The sequence below is a fragment of the Panulirus ornatus genome, chromosome 2 (assembly GCF_036320965.1).
Source record: "Panulirus ornatus isolate Po-2019 chromosome 2, ASM3632096v1, whole genome shotgun sequence".
NCBI lineage: Eukaryota > Metazoa > Arthropoda > Malacostraca > Decapoda > Palinuridae > Panulirus > Panulirus ornatus.
Genome location: NC_092225.1, coordinates 81,423,040 through 81,440,112, shown reverse-complemented (window position 1 = coordinate 81,440,112; position 17,073 = coordinate 81,423,040). Strand labels below are relative to the sequence as shown.

At 51.7% G+C, this 17,073-nt stretch overlaps 1 protein-coding gene across 1 annotated transcript in view; it reads right to left on the bottom strand.

Annotated features, from left to right (window-relative positions):
• Nucleotides 1-16,654, bottom strand: part of mav (TGF-beta domain-containing family member maverick) — a 180,171-nt gene extending 163,517 nt beyond the window's left edge. The window contains exon 1 of the mRNA XM_071678291.1: nt 16,100-16,654. Within this exon, the coding sequence (XP_071534392.1) occupies nt 16,100-16,531 (432 nt within the window). The 5' untranslated portion in view covers nt 16,532-16,654. The remainder of the gene's footprint in view (nt 1-16,099) is intronic.
• Between the last annotated feature and the right edge of the window lie 419 nt (nt 16,655-17,073).

The following is a 17,073-nucleotide window of genomic DNA, read 5'->3' as shown; positions in this document are numbered from 1 at the left end:
GTCTGATGTTGCTACGTGCATAACTGGGCTTTTTGGCCACTTCTCACTGGCTACTGACGAAGGGAAGGCCGGATGGCCCTATACAGCCAGCCCTTCGTTCCGGGTCGCCCCTTGTGTAGTGATGGTTAGGACACGCGGCAACAAGGCAAGTAGGAGTTAGGTGAGGGTATTAAGAAGTATGGTAATTATGGCTTGTGGCAATTACGGTACGCGGTAGTTAGTAGGGCTTCAGGGGAGTGTGTTGTCAGTTGGGAAGTATAATTGTAGCAGTGTGGTACTTACGGCGTGCGACGCAGTCTGAGTGATGAGAGTATGGTAGTTAGGGTGATTAGGAGGCGTGTCATTTAATCAGGGTCGCTCGAACTCTGTCGTAATTAGTGTGAGTGGAAGCGTGTGGTAATTGGGTCAGTAGGCAGTGTGAGGTGGTGATGGCTGGTGAGAGAAGTGTGTCACCAAGAGCGTGAGTATGTGATGATCATGAACGTCCCGGGGATTAGTGTGAGCCGAGCTGAGCTAACTGGTCTCCCACCCTCCGAGGTAATCACAGGGATGCAGGCCCGCCCGCCTATACCTTCTTGACAAAATTTTTAACCTTGAACACCACCCTGGCTCAACACCTCCTGAGGAGGCATTGATTAATTGAGGAGGCCAATATCTGGGATAACTCTCTCTCTCTCTCTCTCTCTCTCTCTCTCTCTCTCTCTCTCTCTCTCTCTCAACCCCTCCCAGCATCCCTCTCACGTCTCCATAATTCATCAAACTCGAACATTCAAGACTCACTCACCCATCCCCACCTCCTCGTTTTTGGAGAGGATGTTCATATTTTCAGCCACAGTGCACCCCCTGCCGTGACCCAGGCATAACCTGGCGGTGACAGCGTCCCCGGGGCACACAGTGTGGGGGAAGTTGCTTGATCTGCAGGAGGCATTGTTGTCTCTTCGCCCGCCTGATAATCGCCCCTCTTAGCCCCACTGTCTCGGCTCCCACCTGGGCTTCCTTCCTTGGTTTTACATTCCATCTGGGTTGCACTACAGGAAACATCTGGCTGCAGGACCCGTATCGGCTCACTCCTGCGCTTCAGGGGCCCCACTTGGTTCCACTCCCTAACTTCAGAGCCCGTCTGGCCTACGCTTCTTGGTTTCAGGGCTCGTCTGGGCTAGGCTGCTTGGTTTTAGGGCCCCGCTGGCCTACGCTTCTTGGTTTCAGGGCCCGTCTGGGCTAGGCTTCTTGGTTTCAGGACCCCCTCTGTACTCGCCTGCTTGGCTTCATGGCCTGTCTGGGGTCCGCTTCTGTTCTGAATGCGATCTCGGGACTCAATTAAGACACATTGACAAGACGTAACTCGATACGCCCCAGCAATTAACCAGTGTTACGTGCATGGCAATGCTGTGTTAAGAGCATGGCAATGCTGAATTAAGAACATGACAATGCTGTGTTAAGAGCATGGTAATGCTGAGTTAAGAGCATGACAATGCTGCGTTAAGAACATGACAGTGATGTGTTAAGAGCATGGCAATGCTGAGTTAAGAATATGACCATGCTCTGTTAAGAGCATGGTAATGCTGAGTTAAGAGCATGGCAATGCTGATTTAAAAGTGTGGCAATGCTGCATTAACATAGTGGCAATGCTGTGTTAAGAGTATGGCAATGCTGCATCAACATAGTGGCAATGCTGGTTTAAGTGTGGGATGTGGCCACTGACTCATGTGTCTACTGTTATTACGTTTGGTCTATTCTGTTGCCGGGTTGTGTTCATGACCTTGCTGCTGTTACTTCCGTGTTATGGTCATGCTTTTGTGTCATCTTCATGCGCTCGACACATCTCGCATGACGGCTCTCTACGCAGAAGTCTCTTCAGGGCTTCTCCTACCGCCAACGCTTCCTGCCTTCTACTCTATATATTCTCCCTCGACATTATACACACACACACACACACACACACACACACACACACACACACACATGGTCTTTCCATTCCTCTTCGTTGTGTCTTTAATTTTCTTCCACATCGTCATCTAAAAATTAATTTCGATTCTCCTATTCTCAATTAACCTCAGAAATTATTCAGTATCACAATTCATGATCGATAATCCTCTTTGTTATTTCTTCTTTTTCAATTGATCGAAGACGCGTTTTCTTCGTAATTTTTGTCATGTTTTCCTGTACGAGATTTACATGACAATGCGACACACACATCGCAATACCAATCCCCCTCTGAAAAATGTCCAGAAAAAATCTGAAGACAGTCCTTCACGAAAAGAATATATTCTTTCTTCTTCAACTGTCAGTTGAGCTGGCCCTTCTGTGGTTCTCCTGGTGTACCAGGGAACACTGGGCTGTGCCCACACTGTGGGTCCATCACTGGGGCTCCTTGCCGAACTGGAGCCCACACTGAGGGTCCCATCACTGGGGCTCCATGCCGGGCTGGAGCCCACACTTGAGGTCTCCATCACCAGGGTTCCTTTGTCGTCACTTACTGGGATAGAGTCACCGCTGAGGTTCAATCCTGGCACTAACTGAGCAGGAGCCCACACTGAGGCTCCTTTACCGGGCTGGAACCCACACTGAGGCTTTCTCACTAGGGAGCTTTAGTAATCACTTACCCAGATGGATCCCAGACCAGAGTTCCATCACAGTGAGTGCCCAGCTCTTGTCCGGGACGTAACACTAATCTCACTTGCTTTGCTTCGTCTTGACCCTTCCTGGTTACATCTTCGTCTGCGTCTCTCTCTCCTTCTCTGTCCCTTCCACTTCCCCCCACCCCTACACTTATCCTTCCTCTCTCTTCCCCCCCCTATCACTTCCCTTTGTCATTCTACTCCCCATCTTCACCCTCTGCCCTCGCAGCAAATCGGGAACAAAATATAATTCGAGAGACATTGATTGGAAGGGTACGTCCCTCCTGAGGAGTCTCCTCCCCCCAACTCGGCCCCCTGACTCCCCTCCCGTCCTCTGTGACTTTCTCAATCTTGCTCTTAACTCCTTATTTCCAACCATTCTCCAACTTACATCCCTATTTCACTCACTATTCCTCCTAGCTTGTCTTCCATCTTCCTCTATCCCCAGCTGTGCCTCTGGTGCTCTATCCACGAGCAGGCGAGAACAGGAGACGATACCCTCTGAAGATCTGGCACGACAACCGGAGGATGGATGAAGAGAGAGGTTTACAAATTAAGATTTCTCGTCGGCCGTGCAGGAGGAAGAGGAGGAGGAAGAGTGCAGCTTTAACCCACTATCTCCAGTGATGGTTAAATGATTCTTCAACCCAAGATGATTGTTAATGACCACGGCTCTCAGTCAAGGACGTTCGGGAGGTTGAAAAATAGTGTCAAATAGATTTCCAGGCTAATCATTTCCTTTTTTTTTTTCTCATCGTTTAAAGACAAGAATGACATCTAACGTTTAGAATTCCGTGCCTGAATATTTCAAGGGTGACGGAAATAAATTCTCATGAAAGGGAAACACTCTGATGACCTAACGGCAGACGTGAAGCTAAAGCTGTGCAGGAAAAGATCCCGTCACTGTTTTTAGCAGTGCAAATTACGACTACCTCAGGAATTATATCAAAAGAGAATTTGCACTTTGAGCTGAGCCCCCTGCCACCCGCTTCCTGCCTGCCTGGGGTGAGTAGGGAACAAGAGTCGGTGTGTCTGAATAGGATGATGCGAATAGGTCGGTATGAAGAGGGTGTTGTGAATAGAATGGCGCTAATGGGTGCGAGCGAATGGGAAGGTCTTAATAGGTAAGGAGGAACAAAGTGATGGGGAATGGGCGATGTAAGAAGGACAGTCTTAGAAAGGAGGTGTTTGTAGACGGTGTGACGGAGGTGCGAGTAAGAGGGTGCAAGTAGGGAGATGTGAATAAGGGAGATGGTAATAGGCAAAGTGAATAAGGGCACTGACGGAATAGGAAGTAGTAACAGAGTTGTAAGAACAGGGTAGGGGTTGTGAGCAGCCACAACCTTCCCTTATAGCTACGGAGAGGGACCCACACGTCTCTGGCACCTCATTATGAACCTTCCCAAGACCTCACTGATAGCGGAAACACCTCGGTGACACCACACGCCCCCTGTGGCCAACCACGTCGATCATAAACCGAAAACAAAATGGTAACTCCTTCCTCAGCTCCGGCAAGCGCTCCGTCGTTGTACTTAAAATGTAACACTACGAGTACACATGCAGTGGGTACTGTGGAGCACGCACACCCGACCCCCTGCCCCTTCCATCACCAACATGCTACCCTTATTTCCATCACCACACCACCGTCTTTCACCATACGTACTCCAGTGAAAATCACCCACCTCGCATCACCGTTGCTGCACCATCACCACCACTGATCACCACCACTCCTCGTCCACTACCACCATCACTATCATCAAAATGACCTCCATCACCATCGTCAACAGATCACCAACAACACTCCTCGTCCGTCATCACTATCGCCGAACGATCACCAACACTCCCTCCACCAGTCACTGATTCTCTACCACCCCGTGCACGTCAACAACCATTAGTACCACGTCTAGCATTACCGCAGTCCCACTACCATCACCGCCCCTCCACCACCGCCACAACTCCTCCACCATCACCACAACCCCTCCACCATCACCACCACCGCCACAACCCCTCCACCATCGTCACCGCAGCCACAACCCTACGACCATCACCACCACTCCACAACACAGCCAGGGCAGAGCGACGCAGGAATCTGGCACAGCTGGTTCCATCGGGGAATCAGTCGACCTTGTGAATGGAAATTGACATGTGTCCCCATCACCATCCTGCAGGACACACTCTCACTCTTGTATAGCTCATACTACCGTGGCTGTATAGCTCATACTACCATGGTTGTATAGATCATACTACCGTGGCTGTATAGCTCATACTACCGTGGCTGTATAGCTCATACTACCATGGTTGTATAGATCATACTACCGTGGCTGTATAGCTCATACTACCGTGGCTGTATAGCTCATACTACCATGGTTGTATAGATCATACTACCGTGGCTGTATAGATCATACTACCGTGGCTGTATAGCTCATACTACCGTGGCTGTATAGCTCATACTACCATGGTTGTATAGATCATACTACCGTGGCTGTATAGCTCATACTACCGTGCCTGTATAGTTCATACTACCATGGGTGTATAGCTCATACTACCGTGGCTGTATAGCTCATACTACCGTGGCTGTATAGCTCATACTACCGTGGCTGTATAGTTCATACTACCATGGGTGTATAGCTCATACTACCGTGGCTGTATAGCTCACACTACCATGGTTGTATAGATCATACTACCGTGGCTGTATAGCTCATACTACCGTGGCTGTATAGCTCATACTATATGGGTGTATAGCTCATACTACCGTGGCTGTATAGCTCATACTACCATGGGTGTATAGCTCATACTACCATGGGTGTATAGCTCATCCTACCGTGGCTGTATAGCTCATACTACCATGGTTGTATAGATCATACTACCGTGGCTGTATAGCTCATACTACCATGGTTGTATAGATCATACTACCGTGGCTGTATAGCCCATACTACCGTGGCTGTATAGCTCATACTACCATGGGTGTATAGCTCATACTACCGTGGCTGTATAGCTCATACTACCATGGTTGTATAGATCATACTACCGTGGCTGTATAGCTCATACTACCGTGGCTGTATAGCTCATACTACCATGGTTGTATAGATCATACTACCGTGGCTGTATAGCTCATACTACCGTGGCTGTATAGCTCATACTACCATGGGTGTATAGCTCATACTACCGTGGCTGTATAGCTCATACTACCGTGGCTGTATAGCTCATACTACCGTGGCTGTATAGCTCATACTACCATGGCTGTATAGCTCATACTACCATGGTTGTATAGATCGTACTACCATGGTTATATAGATCATACTACTACCGTGGCTGTATAGCTCATACTACCGCGGCTGTAAAGCTCATACTACCGTGGCTGTATAACTCATACTACCGTGGCTGTATAGCTCATACTACCGTGGCTGTATAGCTCATACTACCGTGGCTGTATAGCTCATACTACCGTGGCTGTATAGCTCATACTACCGTGGCTGTATAGCTCATACTACCGTGGCTGTATAGATCATACTACCGTAGTTGTATAAATCATACTACCATGGTTGTATAGATCATACTACTATGGTTGTATAGATCATATTACTATGGTTGTATAGATCATACTACCGTGGTTGTATAGATCATACTACCATGGTTGTATAGATCATACTACTATGGTTGTATAGATCATACTACTATGGTTGTATAGATCATACTACCGTGGTTGTATGGATCATACTTCCAAGGTTGTATAGATCATACTACCATGGTTGTATAGATCACACTACCGTGGTTGTATAGATCATACTACCGTGGTTGTATAGATCATACTACCATGGTTGTATAGATCATACTTCCAAGGTTGTATAGATCATACTACCATGGTTGTATAGATCATACTTCCAAGTTTGTATAGATCATACTTCCATGGTCGTACACATCATACTTCCACGGATGTATAGATCATACTTACATATTTGTGAAGATCATACTTCCAATGAAAATAATAATCAGACACCATTCTACTCATTACTTACAACTAATCATCAAACAGCCCCAATCAAAGCGGATTGTGCTTTTATAACCTGACTTTTGTGTTTTTCTTCTGAATGTTGCATAGATAATTACAGGAGCTTATAAGGTGGGTGATGGGTTGTGTGGGGGGTTGTATGGTGAGTGATGGGTTGTGTGGGGGTTGTATGGTGAGTGATGGGTTGTGTGGGGCTGTTGTATGGTGGGTGATGGGTTGTGTTGTGGTTGAGCGACGGCTGGGAGGTTGAGGGGCAGCTGGGGCGTCAAGTGGTGGCTAAAAGGAGGTTAAATAGTAGCTGGGAGGTTGAGTTGTGGTTGGGAGGGTGACTAATGGATGTGAGAAGGTTGAGTAGTGGCTGAATGGTGGCTGGGAGGTTGGGTATTAGATGGATGGAAGGTAAGTGGCTGGGGGAGGGTGACTGGTAGCTTGGGGAGGTTTAGCGTCGACTGGGGGTTGACTGGTCGCTGGGAGGTTGAGTAATGGCTGGTATGTTGAGTACTCGTTCGAGGTTGAGTGGTCGCTAGAAAGTTGAGCCGTGGCTGGGAGGTAGAGTCGTGGCTGGTAAGTCGAGTGGTAGCCGGAAGGCTGAGTGGTGGTTGGGAGGCTGAGTGGCGGCTGGGAGGCTGAGAGATGGCTGGGAGGTTGAGAGGTGGCTGGGAAGATGAGTGGCGGCCATGAGGTTGAGTGGTGGTTTGGAGGTTGAGAGGTGGCTGAGTAGTAGCTCAGGTAGGAGTGGGGTGGGGAGAGGGTAGAGGTTGAGCGGCGGCTGGGAAGCTGAGAGGTAGAGCTGGGAGGTTGAGTGGTTGCCGAGGGAGGTTGTGAGGTTGAATGAAGGCTGGGGTGGTGGGTTAGGCGGGGTTAACAGCCAGCTCAGGAAGCGGGCAAACCCCACGTAATATCTTCCCGTATCACATCACGTCGACGTACACAACGTCAACACACACACACTCGGGTACAACACGACGTGTGGACGAGCAGGTCACCCGGCCACCTGCAATGCTACACTGTTGTGTGTGGAAGGGAAACAACGTGCATTCTGGCACTGCTGACGCGCCAGGAACTTCCCACCAGCCAACCTGGCACTGCTACTGGCACTGACCTGCACACACACACACACCCCCCCCCCCCAACCTTTGCCTACCGGTGAATGACGGTGATTCAGTATGTGAATCAGAAAGGCTGTGACTCAACCCCTGGGTCAGGGAGGGAGGGAGGGAGGGAGGGAGGGGGGAGGAGGGCGGCTGTGGACCCGTGGCGCTATTTGTGGCACCCTCCTCTCCCCTCCCCAGGGGTGTCACTAGGCAGGCTGTCAACGCGTGTCGTGACAGCCACCCCGGCATGCGCACAAGGCTCAACCCGGGGGTCGGGGGGGGGGGGAGTTGTGTCAGATCATTGTGTCATATCACTGTGGTGTCATAATCTGTTGTGCCAGGACGTCCAGAGCGCTGGTTTACATCTCTGTCGACTGTGTCATGACACTATGACTGGGTCAAGTCGATGGGTCCATTCCTCCACTGAGTGTGTGTGCCATGATACCAGTGTGTCAAGCGACTTGGTCTTCTCACGTTATCATGTCACTGCCATACCACCATGAAGTGTCATATCAGTCACATCGCTCCTGGCACAGCACCATGAAGTGTCAGGGCACTGTCATATCACCGTTATGACACGATGGTGTCAAAGCCTCATCTCTGTCCCGAAATCTTGACACACATTCACACAGACAGAAGGAGAACGGACGGACGTGTTCTGTACAGACATGGGAACGGAAGATGAATTTGACGAACGACATATTAATGAACGTACGGTTGTTGGTATATACAACCACTCCCATAATTTATATAAATCTTCATTATCATTAATATTGACAATTATCCTCTTCGCATTTTGAGACAGTAACACACACACACACACACACACACACACACACACACACAACCAATCAATCAGTGTGAATTACGGAGCGAGTCTTTTACTGGTGGGCGCCGTGCTTCCACCTGGCTGGCCGCGACATAAGGGGCGTATGCTACGAGGTCTTCGGTGTGACGACCTTGAAACTTCCAGACTCCACGAGGAAAGGACCCGAGACAGTAATGGCTGTGTACACATGACCGAACAACCGTCCCTGTACAACGGTACAACCCCTGCTCACGACGGTACAACCCCTGCTCACGACGGTACAACCCCTGCTCACGACGGTACAACACTTGAACAAAACGGTACATTAATCTTTTTTTTTAACGTGCATTTTCATTGACTCTAAGGGGTGGGTGGGGGGTCGCCTCTGACCCTCCCTTGTAATACGTCTGTTTCTGTGTCTTCGGCGAGACGGGCGACCGAAGGCCGGAGTCGAACCGGCTCGAAGCACGGCTCGTGGGGGGGAGGGGGGTTTATAACACCAGTACACAATAACGAGGACTTGTCCACGATGCTTCACAGAACTTCGTCCTAACAGCGAGAGAGGGGAACGAGTTCTCTCATCAGCCGGGCCGACCGTAGACTCCGTTGCGAAACGCAGTCATTGCCTTGGCCGGCCCAGCCTTCACCACCCCGACTGGTAGTGACCTGGACACCAACAAACCACAGCAAGATAATGAACACCAACACGATAATGGCTGTTCAAAATACCCCAGGCATGGGTTAATCCCTCCCATGATGGGGAGCAGCCCAACTTCCGACACTGGCACCCGCGCGAAGGTCCTGAGGTGTTGACCCACACACACCCACCCACCCACGGGCGGGGTGACGGCGGAAGTGTAAACACAATGGTCCGTTCAACTCTTGACTCGAGATTCCTGTCGGAGTCGTCTGTGGTCGATTATACATCCCTTTAGTATGAGATTGTGGGTAACCATGACGTAGTCACTCTAAGTATAACATTAATATGATACACGCTGACGAATCTACATGTGTGCACCACACCGGTCAGTCAGGACAGACAAGATGAGACACATATCATACTGGGATCACTACTACAAGCGCTCATCCCTCTACCACCACAACTTGCTGCATCACAACATTCTAGCGTTCACCTCTACCACAACAACAACCTCCTGCTGCTGCTGCAAGCCTCTACCACAACAACAACCTGCTGTATCACAACATTACTAGGAGTGCACCTCTGCCACACCATACCTGCTGCATCAGAGCATCACCAGCGTACACCTCCACCACGACAACCTGCTGCCTCACAACACTTACAACGTTGCCACCACAACCTACTGCAGCGGCCTACAGCAAGATCCCAGCTCTATCCGCGCACATTCGTAACTCATTACTACGAATTAAGGAAATTACACATAACCTTGCCTCCTGCAGACGCCCCGGCCAAGCGTGGCGACTGTGGCGCGCCTCACTGACGTCTACCCTACAGCTTACTTATTTCGAAGGATATTAATGTTGATCTAATACTTTATTACTTCCGTCCCTATCCTCTACAACACCATAGTCGATTCCTTCAACATATGCAGCGCTATTCCTCTTCTCCTTACGGAGCAGCGTCCCGGGTCAACTCACACACACACACACACACACACACACACACACTGGTCTACCGGCATCAACACGCGGCATTTGACGGGGAGGGTGTTGGTGAAACCCGCGTCCTCAGGGAAGCCACAAGGAACGTCCCCAGCGAAGCAATAGCATCGCCCGCGGGAGGAGCGACGCGTCTCATGGCTCCAGCCAGACGGTCGACCCTCTGTGGCAGGTGCCTCCTTATGGTGGCGTCTACCGTGCCATGACCACGTCTGGCCACGACTGCTAACTGCAACAATGTAGCTGTATAATTACCCTCCTTTACTCTCTCTCTCTCTCTCTCTCTCTCTCTCTCTCTCTCTCTCTCTCTCTCTCTCTCTCTCTCTCTCTCCTGTTATTGTCAAATGTGATGTGGAGCTGGACTGCCTCGACCAAAGCACTAGTCTGGTATCTCTGCACTGATGGTGTGCGGTGAGGGTACTAGTGAGCCTGGTCCAGGGTGGCGTGTGGTGAGGGTACTAGTGAGCCTGGTCCAGGATGGCGTGTGGTGAGGGTACTAGTGAGCCTGGTCCAGGGTGGCGTGTGGTGAGGGTACTAGTGAGCCTGGTCCAGGGTGGCGTGTGGTGAGGGTACTAGTGATCCTGGTCCAGGGTGGCGTGTGGTGAGGGTACTAGTGATCCTGGTCCAGGGTGGTGTGTGGTGAGGGTACTAGTGATCCTGGTCCAGGGTGGTGTGTGGTGAGGGTACTAGTGAGCCTGGTCCAGGATGGCGTGTGGTGAGGGTACTAGTGAGCCTGGTCCAGGATGGCGTGTTGTGAGGGTACTAGTGAGCCTGGTCCAGGATGGCGTGTGGTGAGGGTACGAGTGAGCCTGGTCCAGGGTGGTGTGTGGTGAGGGTACTAGTGAGCCTGGTCCAGGATGGCGTGTGGTGAGGGTACTAGTGAGCCTGGTCCAGGATGGCGTGTTGTGAGGGTACTAGTGAGCTTGGTCCAGGATGGCGTGTGGTGAGGGTACTAGTGAGCCTGGTCCAGGGTGGCGTGTGGTGAGGGCACTAGTGAGCTTGGTCCAGGATGGCGTGTGGTGAGGGTACTAGTGAGCTTGGTCCAGGATGGCGTGTGGTGAGGGTACTAGTGAGCCTGGTCCAGGATGGCGTGTGGTGAGGGTACTAGTGAGCCTGGTCCAGGGTGGCGAGTGGTGAGGGTACTAGTGAGCCTGGTCCAGGATGGCGTGTGGTGAGGGTGCTAGTGGGCTTGGTCCAGGGTGGCGTGTGGTGAGGGTACTAGTGACCCTGGTCCAGGATGGCGTGTGGTGAGGGTACTAGTGGGCTTGGTCCAGGGTGGCGTGTGGTGAGGGTACTAGCGAGCCTGGCCCAGCGTAGCTGAGGTGAGAGTACCAGTGAGTCTGGTCCAAATGATGTGTGGTGAGGGTACTTGTGACCCTGGTCCACGGTAATGTGTGGTGAGAGTACTAGTGAGTCTGATCCAGAATGCTGTGTGGTGAGGGTAATAATGAGCCTGGTCCAGGGTAGTGTGTGTGGTAAGGGTACTAGTGAGTCTGGTCCAGGGCTGTATGTGAGCCTGGTACAGGTTAGTGTGCGTGGTGAGGGTACTAGTGAGCCTGGTCCATGTTGGTGTGTGGTGAGGGTACTAGTGAGTCTGGTCCATGATGGTGTGTGGTGAGGGTACTAGTGAGCTTGGTCCAGGGTAGTATGTGGTGAGAGTACTAGTGAGCCTGCTCCAGGGTTGTATGGTCAGGGTACTAGTGAGTCTGGTCCAGGGTAGTGTGTAGTGAGAGAAATAGCGAGTCTGGTCCAGGGTGGGGTGTGGTGAAGGAAATAGTGAGCCTGGTCCACTGGCGGTTAGGGCACAAATGAGTCTGGTCCAGGGTGATGTGTGGTGAGAGTACAAGCGAGTCTGGTCCAGGGTTGGGTGTGGTGAGGGTACTAGTGAGTCCGGTCAAGAATTGTGTGTAATGAGGGTAATAGTGAGCCTGGTTCAAGGCAGTGTGAGGTGAGGGTACTAGTGAGCCTAGTCAAAGGTGGTGAGTAGTGAGGGCACTAGTGAGCCTGGTCAAAGGTGGTGTGTGGCGAGGGTACCTGTGAGCCAGGTCAAATGTGGTGTGTATTGCAAGTACAAGTAATTCTGGTCCAGTGTGGTCTGGTGAGAGTACTAATGAGGCCGGGCAATGTTGTTTGTGGCGAGAGTACTAAAGGACCTGGTCTAGGGTGATGTGGTGGGAGTACTAGTGAGCCTGGTCCAGGGTGACGTATGATGAGAGTACTAGTGAGCCTGGTCCAGGGTGGTGCGTGGTTAGGGTAACAGTTAACCTGGTCAAAGGTGTATTCTGAGGGTACTGGTGAACCTGGTCAGAGGAGGCGTGTGGTGAGGGTACTAGTTAACAAGGTCCAGAGTGGTGTGTGGTGAAGGTACTAGTTATCCTAGTAGAGGGAGATGTGTGGTGAGGGTACATTTGTGAACCTGATCAAGGGAAGTGTATAGTGAAAGTACTAGTGTGGGCCTGGTTGAAGGTGGTGTGGCAGGATACTAGTGAACCTGGTCAAAGGAGATGTATGATGAGGGTACTAGTAAGCCTGATCCAGAAAGGCGTATGGTGGGGATATTAGGGAGCCTAGTCCAGGGTAGTGTGTTTGTGAGCGCACTAGTGAGCCTGGTCCAGCGTGGTGTGGTGAGGGTACTAGTAAACCTTGTCTAGCGTGGGGTGTGGTGAGGGTACTAGCGAGCCTGGTCCAGGGTGGCGTGTGGTGAGGGTACTAGTGAGCCTGGTCTAGGGTGGCGTGGTGAGAGTACTAGTTTACCTGGTCCAGGGTGGCGTGTGGTGAGAGTACTAGCTCACCTGGTCCAGTGTAGTGTGTGGTGAGGATACTAGTGATCCTGGTCCAGGGTGGCGTGTGGTGAGGGTACTAGTGAGCCTGGTCCAGGGTGGCGTGTGGTGAGGGTACTAGTGAGCCTGGTCCAGTGTAGTGTGTGGTGAGGGTACTAGTAAGCCTGGTCCAGGGTGGCTTGTGGTTAGGGTGCTAGTGAGCCTGGTCCAGGGTGGCGTGTGGTTAGGGTACTAGTGAGCCTGGTCCAATGTAGTGTGCAGTGAGGGTACTAGGAAGCCTGGTCCAGGGTGGCGTGTGGTTAGCGTACTAGTGAGCCTGGTCCAGGGTGGCGTGTGGTGGGAGTACTAGTTCACCTGGTCCAGGGTGGCGTGTGGTTAGCGTACTAGTAAGCCTGGTCCAGGGTGGCGTGTGGTGAGGGTACTAGTGAGCCTGGTCCAGTGTAGTGTGTGGTGAGGGTATTAGTGAGCCTGGTCGTGTAGTGTGTGGTGAAGGTACTGGTGAGCCTGGTCCAGGGTGGTGTGTAGTGAGGGTACTAGTAAGCCTGGTCCAGGGTGGCGTGTGGTGAGGGTACTAGTGAGCCTGGTCTAGGGTGGTGTGTGATGAGAGTATTAGTGAGCCTGGTCCAGGGTGGTATGTGGTGAAGATACTAGTGAGTTTGGTCCAAATTGGTGTGGTGTGCCTACTAGTCAGGCTAATACAGGGAGATGTGTAGTGAGGGTACTAGTGAGCTTAGTCCAAGGAGTTATGTGGTGAACGTACTAGTTCACCTGGTCTAGAGTGGTGCGTGGTGAAAGTACTAGTGAGCTTAATCCATGAAGGTACGTGGTGAGGGTACTAGTTCACCTGGTCCAGGGTGGCGTGTGGTGAGAGTACTAGTTCACCTGGTCCAGGGTGGCGTGTGGTGAGAGTACTAGTTCACCTGGTCCAGGGTAGCGTGTGGTGGGAGTACTAGTTCACCTGGTCCAGGGTGGCGTGTGGTGGGAGTACTAGTTCACCTGGTCCAGGGTGGCGTGTGGTGGGAGTACTAGTTCACCTGGTCCAGGGTAGCGTGTGGTGGGAGTACTAGTTCACCTGGTCCAGGGTAGCGTGTGGTGGGAGTACTAAGAGTCTCGTCCATTACAAGGGAGGGGGAGACACGCTCACAGTAATATCGTGCGGCGGCAGTTGGGTCCTGGCCCACACGCTCGCCACCACCACCACCACCACCACCACCTGCGGGCTCCGCCACCAGTACCACCAGCTGCGGGGGCACACCTTCAGTACCACCAGCTGCGGGCCACACCACCAGTACCGCCATCTACGGGCCACATCATCAGAACCACCTGCGGGCCACGCCACCATCATTCACGTATTATCAGTGCTACATCACGACCTTATCACCATCACAACATACTAGTGTCACCATCTCTACCACAACATAACATGAATACCACACCTCAACCATATTACTATCACACCATAACAATAGCGCTACCGCATCATAACCACTATTACTACCACACCATAACTACGTCACCACTATAACTACCACACCATAACTACGTCACCTCGACCACCACTACTACTACCACACAATAACTACGTCACCAGCACCACCACCACACCATAACTACGCCAACACCACCACTACGTCATCACTACTACTACCACACCATAACTAAGTCACCATCACCACTACCACACCATACCTACGTCACCACCACCACCCCCTACACCATATCTACGTCACCACCACCACTACCACACCATACCTACGTCACCACCACCACCCCCTACACCATATCTACGTCACCATCACCACTCTCACACCATAACTACGTCACCACCACCACCCCCTACACCATATCTACGTCACCATCACCACTCTCACACCATAACTACGTCACCACCACCACCCCCTACACCACATCTACGTCACCATCACCACTACCACACCATACCTACGTCACCACCACCACCCCCTACACCATATCTACGTCACCATCACCACTCTCACACCATAACTACGTCACCAGCACCACTACCACACCGTAACTACGTCACCACCATCACTACCACACCGTAACTACGTTACCACCACCACCCCCTACACCATAACTACGTCACCACCAGCACTACCACACCATAACTACGTCACCAACACCACGGCCATAACTATACAATGAACACTATCATTACCACACCATAAACCAGACCGTCATCACATGTCAAACCATAATCACGTCATCACCACTACCACGCCATAACTACGCCACTACCCCACCATGACTACCATATCAACACTATCACTGGTACACTGTAACCAAATCAACACCATCACTACCACATCTTAGCTACAGCACTGTAACACTACCACTGCCACATCATAACGACTTCCACATGTCCCAGGCCATAACCACATCCACCCGTACCATCATCAAAACCATGACACCATCACCCCCATACCATAATACCCCTCATCAACACCACCACACCATTACGACCATATCAGCAACACCATCACTACCCATCATACAACTGCCCCGCCAAATGGCTTTACATGATCTCTCAACATCCTCACCATCTCCAGCCACATGGCCTGAGCACACCACCGCCCGCCGCCACACAACCACATCTGAGCCACACAAGACGCGTCCTGACCGTAAACCTTATGGTAACTCGTCCTGTGGTATGCAAGAGTCTTAGCCCATATAGCAAGGCTCTCTCGTGTGTGCTGCCTTCAGCCAAGAGGTCAGTTACCCTTCCCAAATAACAAACCCACCAAGAGATTATCATTACAGTAAGATGCCAACGATTACAACACAGATATAATCCACTTTGGAAACCTTGGGTTCGTGGGGTGAGGGAGGGTGTGGAAGAAGGGGAGGGGAGGGGGGGGGGGTGAAACATGATCAGTCCCTCCGTGGAGTTGAGGCCAGCAGCTCGGCCATCAATCTGGTCGACCTGCCCGCACCACTCGCAGCTGGCCGACCCCCTCATCACCCACTCCCGCTATGGCCCGCTGTTCTCCCATGCTCCTGTCAGGTTTCTGACCGCCGGTTTCCACTGGCGCTCTCTTTCCTCGTACGCATTTTCGAGTGCCTTCACAGAGCCAGGTGACGAGACCACCTTCTAACCCGTGTAAACCACAAGTGTAAATATGTCTCCCTACCTTTGATCTGGACGGGATGGTGGTAAGTCCGAGACCGTCCAGGATCTTCTGTTTGATCATGTCGAGATCTTCAGCTGACCACTCGAAATCCTGGTCATCATCATCATCTTCCTCCTCCTCCTCCTCGTCGTCGTCTTCTTCGTCGTCATCCTCCTCGTCCTCAAGTAAGTGATCCTCGGCTTTGTCATCATCGTCTTCCTCGGTTTCGAGAGGATCTTGAGGATAGCGAGGGAGTGCGTCCCTTGCCCCGCTCAGGATGGGGTACTTGGCCCTCCCGTCGGGCAGGACACTAGAGCCCCGACTATGGTGGTGTTTGTTGTTAAGAATATGTCGAGGGTTGACTCCTCTGGTGGCTCTGGCCGAGGCCTGCTGGACGAGGCCCCACCCCAGCACCAGCAACGCCCCCACCAAGGTAACACTAATCACTTTCATGTTTGGGTTTTATGGCGATTCACTGTCACGTGTTATCTCTCCCACTAGGCCACCATGACACACCACACGCGTTCATGCCGCACATCCAACAAATGCGGGACTCTCTGCCCTCCTGCTTATATGTAGTGGTTCACTGTTGGAGGCGCCGCCCCCCTTGCCATCCGCGTATCTGATTGGTCCTAACCGCGCAAGCTTACTCGCTCCGTCTCCCCGAGATTCTTGTTACTCTCCCTCTTCCAGTTAGTCATTAATATCTTTCCCAGAAACTTGCCCGTTATTCCTACATCACACCTGCTGGCCGGTGGCCCCTGGTGGGACCCGCCCGGCCTGTACATGGCAGGCCAGCACGTGTCCCACCTGACCAAGTGACACACACCCCCAAGTTCCGGCTCCCGCTCCCCGCTTGTGACGTCGTCGCCTCCGCGCAATGTCATGACCCCGGACATTTATAATTTGTCGCTTGTCCAAGGAAGCTGGGTTGAGGACGTCACTTAGCATGTTCAACTAACCATCCCGACAGGTGAGGAACCCGGCCACTGCAC